The sequence below is a fragment of the Haliotis rufescens genome, unplaced genomic scaffold (assembly GCF_023055435.1).
Source record: "Haliotis rufescens isolate VD_foot unplaced genomic scaffold, xgHalRufe1.0.p SCAF_1, whole genome shotgun sequence".
NCBI classification, from domain to species: Eukaryota; Metazoa; Mollusca; class Gastropoda; order Lepetellida; family Haliotidae; genus Haliotis; species Haliotis rufescens.
This window is the reverse complement of record NW_025963779.1, coordinates 86,167,599-86,193,348: the sequence shown is the minus strand read 5'-3', so window position 1 is coordinate 86,193,348 and position 25,750 is coordinate 86,167,599. Positions and strand designations below refer to the sequence as shown.

The following is a 25,750-nucleotide window of genomic DNA, read 5'->3' as shown; positions in this document are numbered from 1 at the left end:
CGACGCGGTTGGATTTCCCAAAGCAATACACAACAGTGTGGAGCTCAGTGATTTCTTTTGGTAAGTCAAGCATTCTCTGTTAGAGCTTCGAATGGACACTTCATTTCGGTGACCCGGTGACCCGACATATACATGATCTGTCTGGCTTCAAAGCCTGCATCATTCATAGCCTGAATTGATGTCGCTCTGAGTTCTCCCTAATGATTTTTAATGTTATTTTTAGACATTGAGGAATTCCCTTAAATTAGTTCTGTATGTCTCCGCTCGATCGACAACATAATCATGTGACATATTGATGTTCATTGGGAAATGAACGACAGTCAGTTTGGCAGTGTTCACCTAGGCGAGGTCACCCACTACTGTCATTATTTTTAATTGCAAAAAGATCAGATATCACTGTCATTGAGCTGAAACTTTGTGTAGATGATAATGAAGTGTGAAAAGTTTCAAGTTTCTGTTTGACATCATCATCTGTACTCAACTGTGGCCATTGTTGTTGATATAGCAAAAGAAACTGATCTGCCCAGTGAACTGTGCGTGTACAGCTACCAGTGTTGTGTCTGAATGGTGCGTGTACAGCTACCAGTGTTGTGTGTGAACGGTGCGTGTACAGCTACCAGTGTTGTGTCATGGTGTTGAAACTCTACACAGATTCTTTTACCTTTGTTTTTTCAAAATGTTTCAAGAATATTCGATTCATGTCATATTGTCTTTTGGAGAACCTTTTTGGAATTTTTAAGGAAATATATCTTACCTTCAAATTAGTATGGGTAAAACCAAATAAAAGATCTAAAAAACTCCCTGTAACCATGTCGTGACTGCATTCATGGAAAAATTATGTTTAAAAAAGTTGAAAATGTTGGGCTCGTCCGGGATTTGAACCCGGGACCTCTCGCACCCTAAGCGAGAATCATACCCCTAGACCAACGAGCCAGCTGGTTGAGCCAAGAGAGAGATTGGGATATAGGCTGGCTGACAGCCGGCAATATGGCCGCAGTTCACCGCAGTGTGGACTTGGTTGACCTACTTCTTGAGTGTTCTTGAACTGAACTACAGTTGTTCGGAGAGGCATTCATGTCACGGCGTGAGCATGGTTAGAGATATAATCAGGGAAATGTTACGTAATATGTATTTTTTCAAATGATATTGAGGCATGAAGTTTCAGATTTATGTTAAAGTATCCTCATTTGAGTGTTTCATATATTTCTGTGTTATTTCGGTTATGATGAATTTAAGTTGCTCTCATATTGTTACCTGTTTCTGTTGCACTAAATTTAATTTTTCCTACAACTTATATTTATAATTTGAATTGTAATGAAAAGAATTCTTGGACTTGAAAGATTCAACCAATTTTTGTGTTCAGTTCTATAATTTGATTGAAAAGTATGTGTGCTCACACAGTAGAAACAATGTACTAATAAGATATTAATCCTCTATAATTAATATACAGTACATGTAGATCTATTGACTTTTCCAACCTGCAATATCACTGAAATACTGTTCAAAGCAGAGTAAGGCGTGGCGCACTCTCTCTTTTAGACTAACATCTATGAAATCTTATATCACACAATACCCTTCTTGTCTCTAAAAATAGTAATAATAATTTTCCCGATGCTGTGGAATAGAGCTAGCTAGAGCTGACTCGACTTGCTTTTGTATACGTTTCTAGATTGTGTTTTTTTTTCATAAAATATATATATTCCACAATCATGGTGTAGGACTATCTCTCTCTCTGTGTAGGTTTTTTGTACAGATTATTAAGGCCAAAATACTTGTGAATACAGGATGTCTTTTGATTATTAGCTTGTACAGTTAGGAGTTGAAGACAATTAGCACAATTTGTATTTTCTCTTATGTTCCTTACTTTTACAACAGCAAAAAAATTTAATAAGTTTTCATTTTACATATCTATTATCTGTGAAAAATTAGCCAAGACTGAATGTATTGTTAGTGCTAAATAATTTTTAATGATTTTTGAAAATGTGTGTCAAATGAAAGTCCTTTTCTAAACTGTCTAATAGGACATTTATTTCAAGAACAATAAACATTATAATAAAATGAACAAAGAAAACCTTACATAAAAAAATACATTGTTAGTAATATATCAAGTAGTGTAATACTTGGTTTGCTACAGAAGAAAACAACACAACCACCCTGTGTCATATTGGTGCAGCACTGCTATATATGGATCGACATGATTCAGTCGTTAGTCGTCCACATTCATATGTATCAGAGCTGCAGATAAGCTGCATATTTGCGTAACCCCCCCCCAAAAAATATTCAAAACCCAATTACTTTCAATTAACTTGCATACAGAAATGCATGCATTAAATGAAAAACACAAATGTATAAAAACAGCATGCGTTAATACTCAATGAACCTTTTTCAGCTTGCATTCAAAGGTGCTAATTTCCAGAACACAATTACGAGCTAATTTACTTTCCGAGTCAAGCCTATGTATTTAGAACAGTTATATACGTGTTCATCTAAACATTATTTCATTTTTTTAAATCTTAAAATGTTCACTATTTTGGGGAAAAAACAACTGAGTGATAAATAGATGAGTGAAAAAATATTGGTTACCCAATGAAAAGTGTAATAACCCAATTAAAATAGAAACCCTGGAGTAAAAACTTGATTGCTCAAAAAGTTATCTGGAGCTCTGTGTATATAACATATTTATCTGTACAACAGCAAGGGATCAATCACTACACCAAGACCAGATACCTGGAGCCTGTGAGATTTGTTTGTTTGTTTGTTTGTTGTTTAATGCCGCACTCAGCAATATTCCAGCTATATGACGGAGGTCTGTAAAAAATCAAATCCAGTCCAGACAATCCAGTGATTGATATGATGAGCATCTGTCCACGCAATTGGAATACAGAGCATGCGTCAACCAAGTCAGCAAGTCAGACCACCCGACCCTGTTAGTCACCTCTTACGACATAATCGCCTTTTATAGCAAACATGGGTTGCTGAAGACCTATTCTACCCGGGATCTTCACTGGTCAGAGCCTGTGAGAGACTGCAAGGGAAAGGAAATGGTGTCTCACTGTAAACACAGCCTTTAGTGGATTTGTTGACACGCCTGCCCTCGCTCAGTAAAACTCAAATATACTGCTTTTCCCAAATAAACCAAATAGATTATGTACAAACAAAACATGAACAAACATGACTTGTGTGAGATCGGATGGCTTTAATTTGTGTTGATGAAGACATCAAATGCTGCGGTGTACTTTGTTTTGTATTGATGGAGACATCAAAAGCTGCCGGTCTACTTTATTGTGTGGTGTGCTTGTCAGGAAATAAGTGCTACTAGTCATGCAACTTCCTCCAATACAGAAAGGACCTGATAAGGAGAAGGAACCAAATCAATGGGAATTAAGATTCCAGACACAGGTATTGATAACGTGCAGATGAAAGCAGGAACCGTTAAATGAGTATTGGTAATTGTACTGTCGATACACTGAAACCAGGCAGCAGCTTCTACATACATGTAGCTTTGGAAAAAACATAGTTAGTTAAATTAACCACCTTTGAATAGTATGATTGTAAGCTCATGAACTCCAACTTGTAATTAATAGTTTTCTATTACAACACAACAGTGGATGTAGATGTCTCCATGTTGTGCTGAGCAGAGGGCGTATCACTGAACCAGGTCCATGTTTGGAATATTTATTGGAAAAAATAGGTTCGTACTTGTTGTATGTAACCGTTTCTTAGAGTGAGTGAGTGAGTGAGTATGGTTTTACGCCGCTTTTAGCAATATACCAGCAATATCACGGCGGGGGACACCAGAAATGGGCTTCACACATTGTACCCATGTCGGGAATCAAACCCGGGTCTTCGGCATGGCGAGCGAACGCTTTAACCACTAGGCTACCCGACCGCCCCCCGTTTCTTAGAACTACGTGTAGTTATGTTTTGCTTTCAAGAACTTTCATTATTTTGGTACGTAATGGTTTCGAGATACTATTAGTCTTGACATAGTTTTGACGTATGGAGTCACATTAAGTTATAACACAGTAATAACCAGTACTGTAAGTGACTGTATTTATGATGAGATTAAGATGTTTGTTTGATTTTCTGCCGTTATTTTTTAATGCAACCCACGACAATATTGCAGCTATATGACAGTGATCTGAAATGATTGATTCTTGACCAAACAAACCAGTGTTTGATATTATGAGTATTATCCAACACCATCAGGGTAAAATGACACAGAATCAACCAAGTCACTGAACCTGACACCCAATCCAGTTTGATGCCTCTCCCAGCGGGAAACGGTTGCTGGGGACGTGTTGTTGCCTCACACCTCCATTGGGAGTAGGATCATGTAGTTGATTTTAAAAATGTACTCAACTTTAAAATTTCACAAGAGAATCATCCTCATCTGTTGATCATTTTCTCATTTCTTTAAATCATGCAGTTTGTCGATCTGCTCACTTTAGCTTGAACAAGACCATTTCAATTTATTTATTGAAGTAGGACAGTAGTAGGTTGGCCCAACACGTGCGAATGTTGAGCTGTTCAGTTTACAGTGCAGACCCCCTTGTAACAACAGGCATTAAATCACCAACAACTATATGTGAATTTGTTAGACAAATTTTTCCTTACTTCATTTTTTTATTTTTTTATTTTTATCTTTTTTATTCCCATCATTTCAAATACAAAGTATACATGGAACATATTACATTAAGATCAGCATGGTATATATTCAAATCGCCTTGTTGTACATTCAGTAGTTTGTTTCTCTGGTACATCTGGTAGATCTATATATAAGGTTTCTATACAGAATAACAGACAAATTGTAGTATTAAATCATATCTTGGTGTTTTTGAATAATGTGTGGAATGAAGACCAAAAAGAGAAAAATTTAGCTTGTTTACAATTTGAAAAAGCAATACATCTTGTAGCTTCAAAATATTTAATTATTTCCCACTTTACTTGTTTAAAATGTGGAATTAATTTCTTTCTCATTTGTTTATAAATTACAAATTTTGCAATTAAAAATAAAATATTTAATGGGTTATTGTTTTTTCCTTTAAATTCATGACAATGTATGAAATTATGGTGACGAGTTAATTCGTATGGACAAATAAATAGAATCTAATCAGCTACTAAACTATCAAGTGTAACATGTTCGCTGAGCTCCTAATATAGCAGGAAACACAAAGAAGCTAAATCCAGATCCTACCTGAGAATGTAGAAAACAAGAGAATCCATTGGCGTCAACTGACTTGACCAACATCTACATTTGTGACCACCAGGAGAAAAGGGACCTTATGGGGGCTATCGTACAATTGTACGACATCACTGACGTCAACTTACTTCAGTAAAGATCGCCATGTGTGAGGACTGCAAGAAAAATATCTTTATTTCTCTTGTTAGTTTGTAATGTAATAAAAACATTATTCCAAAACCTTTCAGCATACATATATACTTACAATTCATCAGACATTATGTATAAAAACTGCAATTACTACAAAAGCAGTTATAGGTCAGAAAGTGAGTCCAAATGTTTGATGTCATGTATCGATGTAATAAATATGATTTGAAGCTTGTGAATTGTAATTTTGTGCCCTGAAAATGCACTAGTTTTACAATATAATGAAAGGTCAAAATGTGATTTTTCACCCATAAGGTCCCTTATCTCATGGTTGGTCCATTCCTGTACATATTCTGGCAGACCCGTGAAGTTTCCGGGGTAGAATAGGTCTTCAGCAACCCATGCTTGCCGTAAAAAGTGACTATGCTTGTCGTAAAAGGCGACTAACGGGATCGGGTGGTCAGGCTCGCTGACTTGGTTGATGCATGTCATCGATCCCAATTGGGTGGATCGATGCTCATGATATCAATCACTGGATTGTCTGGTCCAGACTCGATTATTTACAGACCGCCGTCATATAGCTGGAATATTGCTGAGTGCGGCTTTAAACAACAAACCAACATATTCCAGCAGCCATTCACATCACCACTTGTATATTATTAACCAATTTATCCTAATGTTTCATTCATACTGCACAATAATGGCTCAATGTTCCGTATTGATTCTGTTGTGTGCTGCTTCTGATTAGCTCATATTGAAGCAGGCAAGAATTTTCATTAAAGGCAAGAAGCGTTATTGCTTCTAACAGTCCACACTACCAACATTGATCGAGATAATATTGATTAAGATATTACTTGCATGATACATTGCTGACATTCATGTTACATTGTTTACTTTTTCGGATCAGTAAACTTTTTATAAACTTTTTATGACGCTATAAACTTGATTGGTTGATAACAATACACTCCAAGCTTCACAATGGTAAGCGTGTACTCTCTCACATGTGAGCTATGGCAGTCATGAGGAATTACCCCCTTGTTACGGTTGTCAAGTCTATTCAGCCCCTCAATAGCCAATGCATCAAACATTTAATGCCGGAACTTTAGGGCGTCTTATTACCATATGTATGGCATCACAATAGAAGTGTCCGGTACCTGCTATCTCCAGGGTTGTGTGATTGTGTTGATATGGTCTATATCACACTCTGTACAGCTACGCTCAACACACTGGTGAGCTGATTGTATGGTAAACCTTCCCTGGTCTTGAAGCAATGGGTGGAGGTGTAGTGGGACAGACTCACTAGTGATCGTCTCGGGTTGTTTGGGGGAGTGCACGCAGGAACATGTCGGACTTCTATACCAAGGCTAGCTTCCACTGATAGCAACTGGATCTTATAGGATAATTTTTACATTAATATTGTGAGGAGGTGTTCAACAGGTGAGAAAATTGTCTTGTAGATGCGAGTGTTACATGTGGTGTTTATTAGTATGTGTACGTGTGTCCATGTCGTATATACTTGGTTGTCATAACATTAACTGTTAACAGATGACACCTTGAGCAGCAAGGCTTCATGGGTTGTTATTGTATCAAAGTATTTATATTATTGTGTACTGATAAACTAATTAATATCCTAATTAAAAAAACACCAGGAATATTATTTGATTTGTTAGTGGTCGTGATTTAAGATCAGGGTTTCAGATCAGTTTTGGGGAGAAAATTGTGATTGTTCTTGTTCTCCAACATGTCCCCCAGTTTGGACATGAAACGGGAACAAAGGTTTATCACAATTTAGAAATTTATGATGATTATGAAATTTAAAAATTCTTTTCCTTATTTTTGTATGACTCTCACAATCTAAATTCATATTCTTTGTTTTCTGTTTTCATTTGATGAATATTATTAGCATTCCTGACTACTTCTACAGCTCTTCTGTGTCCTTACTTGAAATATATAGAGGAATTATGATGCATATGAAAGTAGATTATTCCAGGCTCAAAAGATAATTTATATTTGTTTCAACAGACTATACTCAATTTACTGTACATTGTATGTGATCAAGTCTGGGGAACAATACATAAGTCTCCAATGTCCACTTCTTGTAGGATGTCCACTGATCAGAGGGTTCAACTTTTTCTAAGAGTGGTCATTTTAGAATCTATATGATATAATCCAACTGTTCAGTTGAAACACCTCACTATTGAGGTATATAATTGGAGAAATCACTCACTCGCTTGGTGAGTCTCGTATCCCAATCGTGTAGATGGATGCTCATGATGTCAATCACTGGATTGTCTGGTCAAGACTCGAGCATTTACAGACCGCCATCATATAGATAGAATATTGCTGATGGCGGCGTTAAACAAACAAACATCATAGCCATGCAATAATCTTGATCAAGACATTAAAACCCCATTTCATCTCACCTCACCTAAAGTCTCAGGTTAACAATGGCATATCAAGTTTCTGCTTGTTATGGAATTATATAACAATAACAGCTTGTTTCTAGGAAAACATCATTTGACACCATAACTGTACAGCTGCAGACTTGAGTATACAGACTCCAAGAAACACAGACCCATACAATGACAACTTCCCCAAGTCTACCAACTGTGTGCCAGCCAAACATCAATAATTGATAATATCCTAGATTAATCACTCCCAGCAATTGAGCCACATTGGGCCCCAGCCAGTGTTGGGAATGAGTGGTCGGCCAGATAAGCAACACTGTAGCAATCAAGTGGGAAGGAAACTTTGTATACACACCAGGCATGACTTTTTGCTGGTACAATTTTTGAATTTTTGAATTATTTATTTTTGCATTGCCAAGGCATCATTTCAGGAGTATAATTCATAAACTGTTTAATACTTCTTCAAAACCTTGTATTGCCATCGGGTATCATACAACCCTGATGGGTTTTCTTGTTGGAAGATAATATCCTCTCAGCTTCCGACGTTGTGTGAATATCAATCACTGGATTGTCTGGACCAGAGTCAATTATTTTCAAGCCACTATGATATAGCTGGGATATTATTTAGCGTGAAATTAATTGACAAACACAGCAATAGAAATTAACAATTTTAGTCCACTAGTCCTTCTGATGATAACATAACGTTTAAAAGGGTGGGGGATATCAAGGAATTTTGTAATGAAAGATTAAAACAATAATCAATTGTTAAAACAATACCTTGTGTTAAAGCAGTACCTTGGGTTAAAACAGTACCTTGTGTTAAAACAGTACCTTGTGTTAAAGCAGTACCCTGGGTTGAAACAATACCTTGTGTTAAAGCAGTACCTTGGGTTGAAACAATACCTTGTGTTAAAGCAGTACCTTGGGTTAAAACAATGCCTTGTGTTAAAGCAGTACCTTGGGTTGAAACAATACCTTGTGTTAAAGCAGTACCCTAGGTTGAAACAATACCTTGTGTTAAAGCAGTACCTTGGGTTAAAACAATACCTTTTGTTAAAGCAGTACCTTGGGTTGAAACAATACCTTGTGTTAAAGCAGTACCTTGTGTTAAAACAATACCTTATGTTAAAGCAGTACCTTGGGTTAAAACAATGCCTTGTGTTAAAGCAGTACCTTGGGTTGAAACAATACCTTGTGTTAAAGCAGTACCCTAGGTTGAAACAATACCTTGTGTTAAAGCAGTACCTTGGGTTAAAACAATACCTTGTGTTAAAGCAGTACCTTGGGTTAAATCAATACCCTATGTTAAAGCAGTACCTTGGGTTAAAACAATACCTTGTGTTAAAGCAGTACCTTGGGTTAAAACAATACCTTTTGTTAAAGCAGTACCCTAGGTTGAAACAATACCTTGTGTTAAAGCAGTACCTTGTGTTAAAACAATACCTTGTGTTAAAGCAGTACCTTGGGTTAAAACAATACCTTGTGTTAAAGCAGTACCTTGTGTTAAAACAATACCTTGTGTTAAAGCAGTACCTTGTGTTAAAACAATACCTTGTGTTGAAGCAGTACCTTGGGTTAAAACAATACCTTGTGTTAAAGCAGTACCCTGGGTTGAAACAATACCTTGTGTTAAAGCAGTACCTTGGGTTAAAACAATACTTTGTGTTAAAGCAGTTCCAAGGGTTAAAACAATACCTTGTGTTAAAGCAGTACCTTGGGTTAAAACAATTCTTTGTGTTAAAGCAGTACCCTGGGTTAAAAGAATACCTTGTGTTAAAGCAGTTCCTTGGGTTAAAACAATACCTTGTGTTAAAGCAGTGCCCCAAGATAAATCAATACCCTATGTTAAAGCAGTACCTTGGGTTAAAACAATACCTTATGTTAAAGCAGTACCTTGGGTTAAAACAATTCTTTGTGTTAAAGCAGTACCCTGGGTTAAAAGAATACCTTGTGTTAAAGCAGTTCCTTGGGTTAAAACAATACCTTGTGTTAAAGCAGTGCCCCAAGATAAATCAATACCCTATGTTAAAGCAGTACCTTGGGTTAAAACAATACCTTGTGTTAAAGCAGTACCTTGTGTTAAAACAATACCTTGTGTTAAAGCAGTACCTTGGGTTAAAACAATACCTTGTGTTAAAGCAGTACCCTGGGTTAAAAGAATACTTTGGGTTAAAGCAGTACCTTGGGTTGAAACAATACCTTGTGTTAAAGCAGTACCTTGTGTTAAAACAATACCTTGTGTTAAAGCAGTACCTTGGGTTAAAAAAATACCTTGTGTTAAAGCAGTACCTTGGGTTGAAACAATACCTTGTGTTAAAGCAGTACCCTAGGTTGAAAGAATACTTTGTGTTAAAGCAGTACCTTGGGTTGAAACAATACCTTGTGTTAAAGCAGTACCTTGTGTTAAAACAATACCTTGTGTTAAAGCAGTACCCTGGGTTAAAAGAATACTTTGTGTTAAAGCAGTACCTTGGGTTGAAACAATACCTTGTGTTAAAGCAGTACCTTGTGTTAAAACAATACCTTGTGTTAAAGCAGTACCTTGTGTTAAAACAATACCTTGTGTTAAAGCAGTACCTTGGGTTAAAACAATACCTTGTGTTAAAGCAGTACCTTGTGTTAAAACAATACCTTGTGTTAAAGCAGTACCCTAGGTTGAAACAATACCTTGTGTTAAAGCAGTACCTTGTGTTAAAACAATACCTTATGTTAAAGCAGTACCCTGGGTTAAAACAATACCTTGTGTTAAAGCAGTACCTTGGGTTGAAACAGTACCTTGGGTTGAAACAGTACCTTGTGTTAAAACAATACCTTGGGTTAAAGCAGTACCATGTGTTAAAGCAGTACCCTAGGTTAAAACAATACCTTGTGTTGAAGCAGTACCTTGGGTTAAAGCAGTACCTAGGGTTAAAGCAGTACCATGTGTTAAAGCAGTACCTTGTGTTAAAACAGTACCATGTGTTGAAGCAGTACCTTGGGTTAAAGCAGTACCATGTGTTAAAGCAGTACCCTAGGTTAAAACAATACCTTGTGTTAAAGCAGTACCTTGTGTTAAAGCAGTACCTAGGGTTAAAGCAGTACCATGTGTTAAAGCAGTACCTTGTGTTAAAGCAGTACCTTGTGTTAAAGCAGTACCTTGTGTTAAAGCAGTACCTAGGGTTAAAGCAGTACCATGTGTTAAAGCAGTACCTTGTGTTAAAGCAGTACCTTGGGTTGAAACAGTACTATAGATAAAGTAACATATTGATACAAAATACTGTGCAGGATTTGTTTTGTGTTGGGCTGTTTGAAATGCTTATAATCTTATATGGACTGTGTGATTGTCAGAAGACAATTTGTCTTCCGTCATTAAATCATAAACTAGCAATTGCAGTGTATCATCACACAACCCAAAATAAATGGACCAAGAATCCAGTGATAGTTCATGATTAATTCCTTAATAGTCTCTTTATACAACTTATTCTACATTCTTGAATGATTGAAACCAAAACATTCTTTCATTCTTTACTTCTGTATCTTGTGATTGTGTGAGGAGCAAGATCTGGTATCGGAGCTGCCAGGCATTGCGTGTTGCACATACTGCTCCCAGCCTGCTGTAATCAGGCAACGCTGTGGTGTGCACTGCATTCAAATGGCTGTTACGGTTGGTGTTGCTCAGCAATGCCTGCACACACTCACACACGATCACACATTCTAAATCACCTTCGTCTAATTACCTGATGGCGCCGAGGGCTGTCTAATATACATGGGGCTTGGCCAGGTACTGGCTAGAATACTCTGACATACTGCTGGTGAGAAGGTGAGATATCAGTTGTTTGGAATTGTTGAAATCTTTGTTCTTTGATCAAGTGTGCAGTGTTGGAAACCAAGGAATGAAGTTGTGTGATTATATGTTTCGAGGCGACGTTATAGGCATTTGGTGATACTTCCGTGTCATTGTTTCTGATGACCACTGTTATGGATGTAGTACAGCAGAAATATTTCAGAAAATATATACCGGTAGGGAAATCAAATTGGTATTTATTTACAAAAATTATTCTAGTGACAGTTGTTTCAGATGAAATGTGAAATTAGACTGTCAAATGTCAGTGGTGGGATGGCTTCAAATGCCAGATGACTTTGCCAGGCAACCTGAAACACATAGAAAAAGGTGTGAAATGCTCCACGTAGAGCTTCCGTAGGTGGAACAAATTAATTAAAACACTTCATCATCTTACTTGAATTGCCTTGCAGAGTTGTGTGACATAATATTTCTGTTTTTGTTTTGAGAAATGGGAATGTTACGATGATTGCAGATAGAAGATGCACAAGATGTTCTTCTGGGTTTGCAGGAATTATTATCCACTACTGAGGGGGAGGGGGGATGAAGGAATGGGTGGTGTGCTGTCCGTCCGTCCATCCGTCTGTCACATTTCGTTTACGGAGCACAACTCCAAAACAGTGTAATATCTTATTATGAGACTTTGCATATGTATCAAACACATGCTGAACAGGTGCCTTTTGATGTTTTTGTATTTCTACAAAATATATTTTTGGTGTTTCCATGGTAACAAACCAGACTCATATACACATAACATTCGTCTCTGGATCATGACACACAAAAATTTAATATTTTATTATGAAACTTTGCGTAGGCATCAAACACATGCTGAACTGATGCATTTTCCTGTTTCCATGGCAACTTGTTGGACTTAACCAAAATGCAGGTTACTTTCATTACCAGAGTCTAACTTATAACCAGATGGGTTGTAGTGTTCCTTTCTGGATCATATATCCATACCTTTTTTTTTTGCATATTTTCCATGAAACTTGATACCCATGTTAAGAGAGTACTGTAATTGTCATGCTATTTTGGATTTTCTACAAAAAGATCTACACAGGGTTGTCTGAGAATGGTTACCAGAATTATCTAATTGAGATGTATACCACTTGACAAAGGAACTTGTACAAGATATATTGTGAAGTATTGTGAAAAAAAACCACAAACCACAATTTACAAGTGGCGCCAAACCAGCCTACCCCCTTGCAGTGGCTTTACTAAAAAAATTAGTATTTGCGATTAGGCCATTTACCAAGTGGTGAAGTGAACTTGTCAAGACTCCGTTAGAAAATTGATGCCATATTATTATTTTGTCTGAAGTTACCAGCACCCTCCCTTTCTCCATGTAGATTCACTGCTATATGAACAAACAAAATTCTAATGTGCACCGTGGCTGGTGACAATGATAACACTATTTTCTTGTTGACTATGTAATGCCCGAGAATTTTAACATTTCAATTTGACTGCATTATGAAATCCTCAATAACACTCACAAGACTAACACACAATCCGGTGGTTAGGCTCACTGACTTGGTTGATGTATGTCATCGTATCCATCCCAATTGCATGGATCAATGCTCATGATGTCAATCACTGGATTGTCTGGTCCAGACTTGATTATTTACAGACCACCGTCATATAGCTGGAATATTGCTGAGTGCGGCATTAAACAACAAACAAACAAATAAAAACTAACATACATACCTTGCACCTAAAGTATGTGGAGTTGCCTCCCTTAAGCGTGTCAGAAGCCTATGATCATGGGGTTGACTCCCAAATTCATCCTTATCGTTTATTGGTTTGGCAGCTTTACCCGTGCTTGTGGGTTTCACAAAAATCTAAGACCTGCATCACTTCCACCTTACCTCCACCTGACACGGCAGCAAGCAACCGCTGACACGCCATGATAAAACGTTAATAATGTTCAATGAGGTGTACGTGTTTGCATATCAATTTCAATATATACAGATCATTTTCAGGTGAGCTGTCATCAACTGGCTAAAAATTCGAAAAGGCCTGTAATCAGTTGTAATTAGTGAGTGTTTTTTACAAAATTTCCCAAGAATACAAAATTTGGTTTGGTTAGATACCAAGTCTAGCCATGTTCTAAACAATCTCATTTTGGTGGCTTTGAAGTTATACCATATCTGTTATTCCACAGAGCCTCCCCGATGAGTCTGACGACCACAAAGCGCAGGTTGCCGTATATCCGCGCCCCCTATGACACCAATCAGGAGTACACGGCCATCAGCGTGGGGGGGATGGCGTCCCCCCGCACCATGCAAGCCCTCCCCCAGATTGTGGATGAACAGCAGTATATGCAGCAGCCAGTGCAGGTGATGCAGCCCGCGGTGCAGGTGATGCAGCCTGCTCAGGCTGTCCAGAGTGTCCCCACGGAGATTGTGCGCTACGACAATAGCCCTTCCCATCACCACCTGGACATGTTGGAAGAGAGGCTGGCACAGCAGGAACGCAACACTCAGGGACTCATCGAGCGGGCATTTAAGATCAAGGAGGATGTCATTGAGAGTCTGAACTTTAGTCAGGGAACGTGGCAGGATGAGAAGAATGCTCGGGGACATCTGCAGGATCACATTCGAAACATCACCTCTGTGGTCAACAGGCTAAACCATGATATAGCAGTGAGTACAAGCTGGTTTAACAATGTTCAAAATTATTTTCATATTGTACATTATTTACACAGGTATCCAGGGACTAGTATCTGCAAAAATGCGGTTTTATTTGTTTTCTGAACAGTGGATCAGTTTGCATTCCAGTTATCATTCTCAACTCCCTGGGGAGTATACAACCCAAGCTGCCTAGGGGCGCTAGAAGGTTTTTACATCCACCTCGCATATCGGGTACCCATTCGCTGCTTGGTGAACAGAGGCACATTTGAACGAAGTCACTTGCCCAGGGTGTCGGTACAAGTTTTACACTTGTGTTTCGGGTGTATGTACGTATTCGTGTTTCGAAATAAGTGCCTGCTCATAGGTCTGTGGCATGTAGATCTTGGTGTGGGTCCTTATGGTAAAGTAAAGTTATGTCACATAAATCTGTAGATTTTAAATGAGGGCCTGAAGAGTTTAGTCAGGGCTTGCAGCTTCAGAAGTCTGTGAGTCCTGATGGTAGCCCGCTTTTTGTGTTTCAAACGCTGGCTGGCGATATGTGTCCATTAACTCACTCATGGAATATGGCCACTAAATGTTCACCACCTTGTTCACCAACCCTTCACATAAATACTGCTGGAAATTACAGAAAAAGTTACAGAAACATTTTTAGCATGACATGTTGAATGTTCGAAAAAAGTAATCAAATTGTTTGGCAATGTTGCGAAGACACTAGATACAAACTTTGCAATCAGTTATTGTTTTGTTGATATGAAACATGTATACAGAGCAAAGCAAGTTTTATTATTTACGTTTCTTTAGTTGTTCAGATTACATGTTGTGTTTTGTGATCTGCAATGTTCCCTTATTTCATTTCATCAGTATAGTCCTGTATAGCAGTAATACCTGTACTTCCTGCTGTAGTTGAAGGTTGTCACTATATGGCGGACATATTGCCAGTGTGACATTGTGTTTGTAGTTCACTCTCTCAGTATGTCTTGACGTGTGACCACCATAAGTATGTGGTGTAGGTGCCTGCTACAGATGTGACCACCTGTAGTATGTGGTGTAGGTGCCTGCTACAGATGTCACCACCCGTAGTATGTGGTGTAGGTGCCTGCTACAGATGTGACCACCTGTAGTATGTGGTGTAGGTGCCTGCTATAGAGGTGACCACCTGTAGTATGTGGTGTAGGTGCCTGCTACAGAGGTGACCACCCATAGTATGTGGTGTAGGTGCCTGCTACAGATGTGACCACCTGTAGTATGTGGTGTAGGTGCCTGCTACAGATGTGACCACCTGTAGTATGTGGTGTAGGTGCCTGCTACAGATGTGACCAACTGTAGTATGTGGTGTAGGTGCTTGCTACAGATGTGACCACCTGTAGTATGTGGTGTAGGTGCCTGCTACAGATGTGACCACCCGTAGTATGTGGTGTAGGTGCCTGCTACAGATGTGACCAACTGTAGTATGTGGTGTAGGTACCTGCTACAGATGTGACCACCCGTAGTATGTGGTGAAGGTGCCTGCTACAGATGTGACCACCCGTAGTATGTGGTGTAGGTGCCTGCTACAGATGTGACCACCTGTAGTATGTGGTGTAGGTGCATGCTACAGATGTGACCACCTGTAGTATGTGGTGTAGGTGCCTGCTACAGATGTGACCAACTGTAGTATGTGGTGTAGGTGCCTGCTACAGATGTGACCAACTGTAGTATGTGGTGTAGGTGCTTGCTACAGATGTGACCACCTGTAGTATGTGGTGTAGGTGCCTGCTACAGATGTGACCACCCGTAGTATGTGGTGTAGGTGCCTGCTACAGATGTGACCAACTGTAGTATGTGGTGTAGGTGCCTGCTACAGATGTGACCACCCGTAGTATGTGGTGAAGGTGCCTGCTACAGATGTGACCACCCGTAGTATGTGGTGTAGGTGCCTGCTACAGATGTGACCACCTGTAGTATGTGGTGTAGGTGCATGCTACAGATGTGACCACCTGTAGTATGTGGTGTAGGTGCCTGCTACAGATGTGACCAACTGTAGTATGTGGTGTAGGTGCCTGCTACAGATGTGACCACCTGTAGTATGTGGTGAAGGTGCCTGCTACAGATGTGACCACCTGTAGTATGTGGTGTAGGTGCCTGCTACAGACGTGACCAACTGTAGTATGTGGTGTAGGTGCCTGCTACAGATGTGACCACCTACAGTATGTGGTGAAGGTGCCTGCTACAGATGTGACCACCCGTAGTATGTGGTGTAGGTGCCTGCTACAGATGTGACCACCTGTAGTATGTGGTGTAGGTGCCTGCTACAGATGTGACCACCTGTAGAATGTGGTGAAGGTGCCTGCTACAGATGTGACCACCTGTAGTATGTGGTGTAGGTGCCTGCTACAGATGTGACCACCTGTAGTATGTGGTGTAGGTGCCTGTTACAGAGGTGACCACCTGTAGTATGTGGTGTAGGTGCCTGCTACAGATGGGACCAACTGTAGTATGTGGTGTAGGTGCCTGTTACAGAGGTGACCACCTGTAGTATGTGGTGTAGGTGCCTGCTACAGATGGGACCACCTGTAGTATGTTGTGTAGGTGCCTGCTACAGATGGGACCACCTACAGTATGTGGTGTAGGTGCCTGCTACAGATGTGACCACCTGTAGTATGTGGTGTAGGTGCCTGCTACAGATGTGACCACCTACAGTATGTGGTGTAGGTGCCTGCTACAGATGTGACCACCTACAGTATGTGGTGTAGGTGCCTGCTACAGAGGTGACCACCTGTAGTATGTTGTACCTGGTGTGTCGGAACCTTCTACAGATGTCACAGCCAGTAAGCCCTGTAATCATGTCACATAGTATATCTCAGGGTTATGTGAGTGTAGAGACTTGAGTAAGTCCTGTATATACCCTCCAACAAAACACTCGGCTAACAGGCCTTGGCAGTATTCCAGCCACGTTGTACTGACCTGGCTTGGAAGCTACCCACATTGCTAAACACTGACAGCTACCAAGCACAATATCCAAATGCAGTGCAAATAAATCTTGTTGTTTGCTGCCAGACATTTTGAGCTTGTATGTAGATTAAACTTGTTATAGGGTATTGCAACATGTTGGGAGAGAGTATTTGGATAACACAAGACAAAACAGTATTCTTGGCGCCCCTTCCACACCAAACAGACCCTCTATAATGCACCTATAAAACAGCCTACCCGTCGACTGACCGCTTCTGTGGTCTAGTGGTAGAGCGTCTACCCACAGCATCCAGGGTTTAATCCCTGGCTTCGTCATACGTTAAAATATGGTACTTGTCGTTACCCTGTCTGGATAACGGCATGGTATCTCAGCTGGCTAGCACGGTAAAAATTATCATCAGTCTGGACTAGTACAAAGCAGCCACACACACACACATACACACACACACACACACACACACACACACACACACACACACACACACACACACACACACACACACACACACACACACACACACACACACAGATGCATGGATGTCTCTATGTAAATGCAATAATCTTGAACACAGTGTTAAACCCCATTTCACCTCACCTATCCATCAACTTGTAAGGAGTTGTTTTCCTGTTTTAGGTTTTAGAAGAGAACATCAAAGCCAGAGATTCTGCAGCATTGGGGACAAACAATGCCGTCAAGAGCATCGAGATGCATCATGTCACCAGTTTGTCAGACCTCCGAGGTCGTATTGTCCGCTGTGATACCGCCATCGCCAAACTGAGTGTGGACATGCGCACGTCCTTCGATTCCATCCGTGTGTTGTCGGGTCAACAGCAGGAGCTGCAGTCACGCCTGATGGAGCGCATGCATGGGATAGAGTCACAGGTCAGTCAGTTGTCTGTCAAGCCCAAACTTGTCTCGTGACATCTTTTTCAATGATTTAGTTACTGGTGTGATATTCACCAACATCCATTCAGTACATATTCCAACATCTGTGGACCACATTAGCCAATCTGCTAGCCCAAACATGGCTTTTAGGCAAACTTCTATTTTGGGGGCAATTATTATCTGAGCCTACTAGAACAAAACAAATTGACTGGTGGTTTAAATTGCAGACTGGTATGCCATAAAAGTACACATTATTTCCCCCCACCACAAAGTAGAAGGGGGATATAGGAATGGGTGCTGTCCGTCCATCCTTCTGTCCGTCCGTCTGTCTGACCGTAACGTTTCAGGAGCAGAACTCAAAAACCATGAGATATCTTAACCAAACTTGGCACATAGATAGGCCTGGTGGTGAACTTGTGCCTTTCGATAGTTTAGGATTTAAAAAAAAAAATTTTTTCGAGTTTCCATAGCAACGACTTTGACTTAGAGAGAAAGTGTCAGTAGTGCTCCACACAACAGGACATGTCACATTGACGAGGGATAAGAGTATTTCATGCTTGTTATTTGTTCAAACAATAAGGGGTTGGGAGAAGCAGCCCTGCAAGCTGGACATTGACCTTGACCCTTCTTCCTGCAGTTGGTGTCCATGACGAACGCAATGGAGAAGGTGACAGGCGAGAGTCGGATCAAGTTTCAGCACTTGGAGGGGGACACAAACAATAACCTCTCCATGTTGGACAGTAAAACTCGACAAATGATTGAAGACTTGAAGAACACCATCACATCCGTCGCGGCATCAGCCGAGGGTGAAAGGGAACGCATGGAACAGAGGATAATCAGCCTGATCGAGAAGGCCGGTGGCACAAGGGACCTCATGATTGTGAGTTGAGAGCCTTGTTGTCTTTGTCGTCATCTGCAGTCTTACAACTGGAACAGCATACTTGATACCATTCTATGGATGTCATGTTTTGTCCTGATAAACCTGCACCTTACCACAGTTCATTAAGTATGTACAATGCTTTATCATCTCCACCTAGCTTCACCTACTAACCTTGTTGATCGTTGCTCTGCAGGAGAAGATCGACAAGAAGATTGACGACAATATGTACATGCTGGAGGTACGCATCCAGAAGCTGGAGGATGCTCTGATGGAAGATCGCTCCCACTACACTGATCTGCAGTCTGTGAGTACACCGGCAACCTTAACCCCACACTGAGACACCAACACTGGCCCCTTAACCCCACACCAAGACACCAACACTGGCCCCTTTATCCCACACCAAGACACCAACACCAGCCCCTTAACCCCACACCAAGACACCAACACCAGCCCCTTAACCCCACACCAAGACACCAACACCGGCCCCTTAACCCCACACCAAGACACCAACACCGGCCCCTTAACCCCACACCAAGACACCAACACCGGCCCCTTAACCCCACACCAAGACACCAACACCGGCCCCTTAACCCCACACCAAGACACCAACACCAGCCCCTTAACCCCACACCAAGACACCAACACCAGCCCTTTAAGCCCACACCAAGACACCAACACCAGCCCCTTAACCCCACACCAAGACACCAACACCAGCCCCTTAACCCCACACCAAGACACCAACACCAGCCCCTTAACCCCACACCAAGACACCAACACCAGCCCTTTAAGCCCACACCAAGACACCAACACCAGCCCCTTAACCCCACACCAAGACACCAACACCAGCCCCTTAACCCCACACCAAGACACCAACACCAGCCCCTTAACCCCACACCAAGACACCAACACCACCCCCTTAACCCCACACCAAGACACCAACACCAGCCCCTTAACCCCACACCAAGACACCAACACCAGCCCTTTAAGCCCACACCAAGACACCAAAAACAATCAAAAACAAGCTGTTATGATGAAAAAATTCCTAATTTCCTGCAGCACATCGAGAGTAAGCTGTTGGCGCGTATCGAGGCTGACATCCGGCGCCTGAGTGAGGAACTGGCCAAGTTGAAGCGTGAGTGCCGGGAGGGGTTTTCCACCGTCCACGAGAGCATCAGCAACATGAAGACTGTGATGGAGGGGAGGCGGAAACTGTTGGAGGACCAGCTGAGGAAGGAGTTGTCGCAGATCAGGAAGATGGTGGTGCTGGTGTAGGCACGACGTCGCCACGCACATTGACACTGTTCACGCCAAGCTTCCAAGACAGATGCTGTGTCAGCTACCATGGACAGGCTTGATATGACAGTAATAGTCCCTCCTGATGACAACCAGGTGTTGACTCCACGGCTAGGTTTCTATTATCATGGAACACTCCCTCCATGGGTGAACTTCCAGAATTATCAGTGTTGCTGTGAGGGTTGTTGACTATCAAGACATTTGAGACATAGCTTTAGCAATTGCCAAACATGGAAACTATGACCAAGATAGTAACACATTCTCATGAAGTCACTTCCATTGATGAACTTGAATAGTGTAATCTGATATTGATATAAACATTGTAATAATGTAATATCTGATTTTAGCTTAGCCCCCATCCTTACAAGCAATGAATAAAAACTAGAGCGGTGGCTCAAACTGGTGGCCGTATAATGACAAGGTGATCTACTCTCAGTATCGATTTCGTTAGAAGGAGTTCTCACATCCATCTTTAACTGATTGTGATCGTTACATCTCACTTTGGGTAGTGACTGATTGATGTGAATTTCCACTTGAATCACAGCAAGTTGATTACAACTGATGCAGTTGTGTCTGATGCACGTTTTTCAAAAATACAATTAAAGTCACTTCAAAAACTATCCTTACAATTCAATAAAGTTTTTGTTACACATTGATCAGACTTTGCATCAGATTGATCAATTGACCGGAATACTCGTTCAGTCGCAGCCACTCAGCATCAGTAATAATCAAGGGGAGTTAATTTCATGCCTTGAAGAGTTATCCCCCCTTGACTGTTTCATTTTCAGCAAGGGTCCAGAGAGATTTCATTTAAACTGTGATATTTTTATGCAAGATTATCAGAGACACTTTCCATATATCTTTGTTATTACACTGTTTATTTATGAAATAGAACAATAGTGTATATGATGCATGTTAATACTATCAAAACAGATTTATTGTTAATATGTAATAGTATGCTGAAGTTATCAAATTTCAACAAATTGTACATCTTTCATAGAAAATTGTGATAAAAACACATATTTATGTTTCAGATTTTGTCAGATTATCACTATTTTCAAAATCATAGTCATCTATTTATTATTTTCTGGTTACATATTTATGTTTATATTCTGATGTTTGACATTCCGTCCAGATTATGTGTCCGACATTGTTGTACATCTGCCTCAGCTTGTGATGTCACAGATCATATATATACACACTTATTCATATATGTTATATAGCATAGATACTTATTTTTTTGTGTCACATTAGGAAGGACATCGGTTTGTGAAAATTACTTTTGATGTAAACAACACTCTTCCCTAGAAGTGATTTTATCAATTCCACAAACAAACTGTCAACTCAAATTTTCTGGACACCAAGAAAATTTCAGCATGTCTAAATTATGTGCTCACAAAATCATGTCTGCCATTTGTTATGAAATGTGATCACAGTTTGGCAAAATGTCTGTTTCGTGTACTCTGCATCTGTCAGTCATAATGTATCCGACAAACCAGGAGGGTAGCCTGGTCAGGTCTTTTGTTCCCAACGTGGGTACCATATGTAAACCTGTTGTCATGAGTGACCTCTGCAGTCATATTGGTGGTATACTGCTAGTATTATGCAGGTCACTTTTGAGAAGTCACTATGTAATTATGCCAATCATGTCCCTTTTCTCAGTCGTGTGGGATGTAAGGGTCCTACTTTATTGGTTGATAATGACCTTGACAATAGGGTTCAATCTGTGTTATGGGTCATTACCCTTGTAGACATTGCCAACCAACAAAATGGGCCCTTCCACGCCACGTTTAATAACATGGTGAGGAAATGGGGTAGGATTGACTTCTAAGCTTCTTCATATTTCATTCTTTTTCCAAGCTTTCATTACAGCATTAATGTGACTGCAGCAAGTCACTACATCCTGAAAAGTTGCTGTAAAAATTAGATATAACTTGCAAGAATATTTTAAAATAATATCATATTGAACTTTGGAGAATATATGCTTGCGTGAGCGCTGTCATAGATGGGTGCCCAATCTTGTTACATAAAGCAGAGGCCATATACACCATGGTACATACATGGTCTCAGGTTGACAGCGTAGCTAGCTTGAAGAAGTCATTTTCAGTTATTCATAATTGTAAAGTTGTGCATTACAGTAGGTATGGTCTGCCTCATTGATGAATGTCATGTCTTCTATATTACTCATATAAATCAAAAGATACTCTATATCAGTAAAGGCCAAATTGTTTTTGCAATAGTATCGGTTTTGATTTCAGTGTATATACTAGAGAAAGAACATATTTAGGACCAAATATGCATGAACAGTGAAAGGATATTGCATTGTATTTTGTGTGCCGTCAACCTTCCTAACTACTGTTTTCAAAAATAATATTCATGTTTTACATGCAAGTTGTTGTGATCTGTTGTCGTTGACAGCTGTCAGACAGTGTAAAGGATGGGTGAGGTGGGAAGATAGGGTGGTTAGATAGACCCTAGGTGCCAGTCTTGTTTCATCCATGTCGGCCATGACAAAAGGATGTGTGTTTGTGGAGTAGAAGAACAATTAGTCCCAGAAATAAAGTAATCTTTTTTCAAACAATATATCTACAAAATAAAATCCAAATGGATCACAGAACAGTGCATTGTTTCAGGCAAACGACTTTCCAAATCATTCTAGGTTTGAGTTGGATTCAGTTTATTCTCCAGTGTATGGGCGACGGACAACTTTTAGAGTGGTCCACTGGAGTGAACCTTTAATAAGAAGGGAGATAACTCCTGTCACCTTACCAACCTGGATAGTTGAGACATATCCAGGTTTCTTCATATATATTTGGGATGCCTCAAAGAAAGCAGGACAGTTCCAAGTGGAATGTCGTGGGCACCAAGTTGTTTTAGCTTTAGGTTCATGAAAACAAATTGAATAACATTGACTAGCAATTAAAAAAAAGCATATTTTCACAACTGAAAAATTATTCCATTCCGACCACATATGTATCATTATTGTCTGAACCAATATAAATTGTGACTTGTTTTTAATGTACTGGTAGTTATCCAATAAGGTCTGGCATTCCACGGGTCAGTGGTCAGTGAATGGAGCTTCCATACCTCCACCTGTCAATAAACAGTACCATTGCCACACGTCATTCTGTTGTCCCTGCTTCTGTTGTGCGTCTGTAGAGAGGCCAGAGTGAGTGAGAGGATGGTGGTTTACTTCTTTTTTTTAGTTATATCAGGTCGTGGAGGAAAATCCTAGATGTAAGTGATGGAGGCGACACTTGTCCTTACGTCCAGGACCACATGTATGGTTCTGCCTGTTGGTTCGAACCACGACCAGCGAATGACGTTCCACAATTGTGAGATGAATAATACTCCGTACAACTGAATTCGCCTGAATGTGGAGAAAAACAACTGAGTTAAAGTTGTTCTGATATATATTGATCAAACTTAACATATAATTATTCGGGTATCATTTTGCCAAGCAGAATACCACTTTTTTCAAATTCTGGATAGTGTTAAAATGATATTCATGCGCATGTGATATCCGGGTTCCAATCCTATTTAATGTTTTTATCCAATCAGAATGCAGTAAACACTCCATTAAGTTAATAGTCTAAAGAAGGTCATGTCATGGGGTGCACACGACGTATATACAGCCAGTAACGTTCGGGTCTCGTTCCATGTACAACAGTCCCGTGAAGATTCCGGGTTAGAATTGGTCTTCAGTAGCCTAGCTTGTCGCAAGAGGCGAATAATGGGATCGGGTGGTCAGGCTCGCTGACGTGGTTGATGCATGTCGTTGAATCCCAGTTGTGTAGATCGATGCTCATGATGTCAATCACTGGAATATCTGGTCCAGACTCGATTATTTACAGACCGCCGTCATATAGCTGGGATATTGCTGAGTGCGACGTTAAACAACAGACAAACAATATTGCGTACCACGTAACGCCGAGTTCTGAATTAAAAACAAGATGCACTATGAATCTATAAAATATGTTTAATGTTTGGCACGATGAGGGAAAACCAGTGAAGTCAGAGACAATGAGTGAGTGTACAGTTGAGACAACCGCCGACGAACACGACTCTCCACGTCACAGCCGCGACTAATGTCCTGAACACATCCACAGTATTCTTGTTGGTCAGTATACCCTCTATGCCTACATTCAATGTTAGCTTGACTTAATTCTGAACCCAGACCCGTGTTTAAATGTCTTTGCAAACAAGTGGAATCCATTTTGTCACATGACCCTACTCTGGTCAGCTGAAGATTGCCTTGAGGGTACAGTAAGTACATGTCGTAATTCCTCAATCATGGGTCAGGTTGGAGGTCAGGGCCTCGACAGCTAATGATTTCTCACAATTGAAGTTTTATACCATTAAGTTTACAAAACTAACCCGCCCCTTCTCGTCATGTTTGACATCCTGGTCCCCGTTCCACAAAGCTATCTTAGCGTTAAGATGATCGCAACTCCCATGCTCTAACATAGGCTTACGATAGTCAAAGCGCTGACACAGCTTTGTAGCACAGGACCCTGGTTTCACTGACGTATCGGCTGTTAAAACGGTTCCCGTACCTTTTATATGTAAAATTACTAAACGAAAAAAAGTTAAGGATCGTGAATACATTTTAGGATGTTTGTGGTGAAAACTGAGCACAATTTCATAACATACATCCCCAAAATAATCATGATCCCTATCTATTTTGTTCAGTATACAATTATATAAACATCATAAACTGTATGTTCCTCCAAGAAACTGTGAACGGTTGAGGCTCTTCAGCCGCGACTGACTGATGGGATGTGACCATCGGCAAGACTATGAGGTAATGACATTGTAGATATATAATTGCAAACAAATAATAAAATATAGACAAAGAAAGCTAAGTAAATGATTAAATCACATTTGTTTGAGTATATCCACATAAAGACACGATCACGTACAATGAGCTTAAATAGAAAGTGGGGGGCACGGGTGGCCCAGTCGTCTGAGGCGCCGCGATTCGCTGTGCAGAGTTGCGTTCCTTGGGCACGCCAGAAACCTATGATTGTGGGTTCGAATCCCGGTTCGCCCCGATTATGTTTCTAGGTTTGTCAGCACCATACCCGTGCTCGTGGGTTTCACCGAAGTGGTAAACGTCTAAGACCTGCATCACTTGGGTCTTTCCTCCCACATCAAGCTGACACGCCGTGATGTAACTGGAATACTGTTAAAAGCGGCGTTAAACCGAACTCACTAAATAGAAAATGGAAGCTAATGGTTACGTCAGGCGTGCCGACCGTCAAATGGTAACACCTCAGATGACTGATTTTGTTTATCTAGTTTATCACCGACGACCTATGTAAAGGGAACATACCGTTAAAGGATGTTATAACCCGAAACAATTGCATCACGTGACGAACATATCTAATCTGTAACTTTTTCAGTATTAGTCTCTTTCCGTGAAGATCCGGGCTAGAATAGGTCTTCAGCAACCCATGCTTGTGTAAACGGAGACTATACCTGCGTAAAGGGCGACTAACGGGATCGGGTGGTCAGGCTCGCTGACTTGGTTGATGTATGTCATCGTATCCCAA

The 25,750-nt window shown here is 40.4% G+C and overlaps 1 protein-coding gene and 1 non-coding gene across 4 annotated transcripts in view; one reads left to right on the top strand and one right to left on the bottom strand.

Moving 5' to 3' along the window:
• LOC124147101 (protein FAM81A-like) overlaps positions 1–22,579 on the top strand; it is a 29,063-nt gene extending 6,484 nt beyond the window's left edge. Inside the window, exons 1-6 of one of the 3 annotated variants that reach the window (XM_046517720.2) lie at positions 6,446–6,766; positions 13,719–14,199; positions 17,771–18,019; positions 18,660–18,902; positions 19,096–19,206; positions 19,959–22,579. In XM_046517720.2, coding sequence (XP_046373676.1) covers positions 13,729–14,199; positions 17,771–18,019; positions 18,660–18,902; positions 19,096–19,206; positions 19,959–20,174 — 1,290 coding nt within the window. In that variant the 5' untranslated portion in view covers positions 6,446–6,766; positions 13,719–13,728 and the 3' untranslated portion in view covers positions 20,175–22,579. Of the gene's footprint in view, positions 1–6,445; positions 6,767–11,405; positions 11,537–13,718; positions 14,200–17,770; positions 18,020–18,659; positions 18,903–19,095; positions 19,207–19,958 lie in introns of those variants that run through there. The other 2 variants (XM_046517723.2, XM_046517721.2) reach the window with 2 other exon arrangements.
• Trnap-agg lies at positions 862–933 on the bottom strand. The gene has a single exon. It is a non-coding gene; the product is annotated as a tRNA-Pro (tRNA).
• Positions 22,580–25,750: the final 3,171 nt, after the last annotated feature.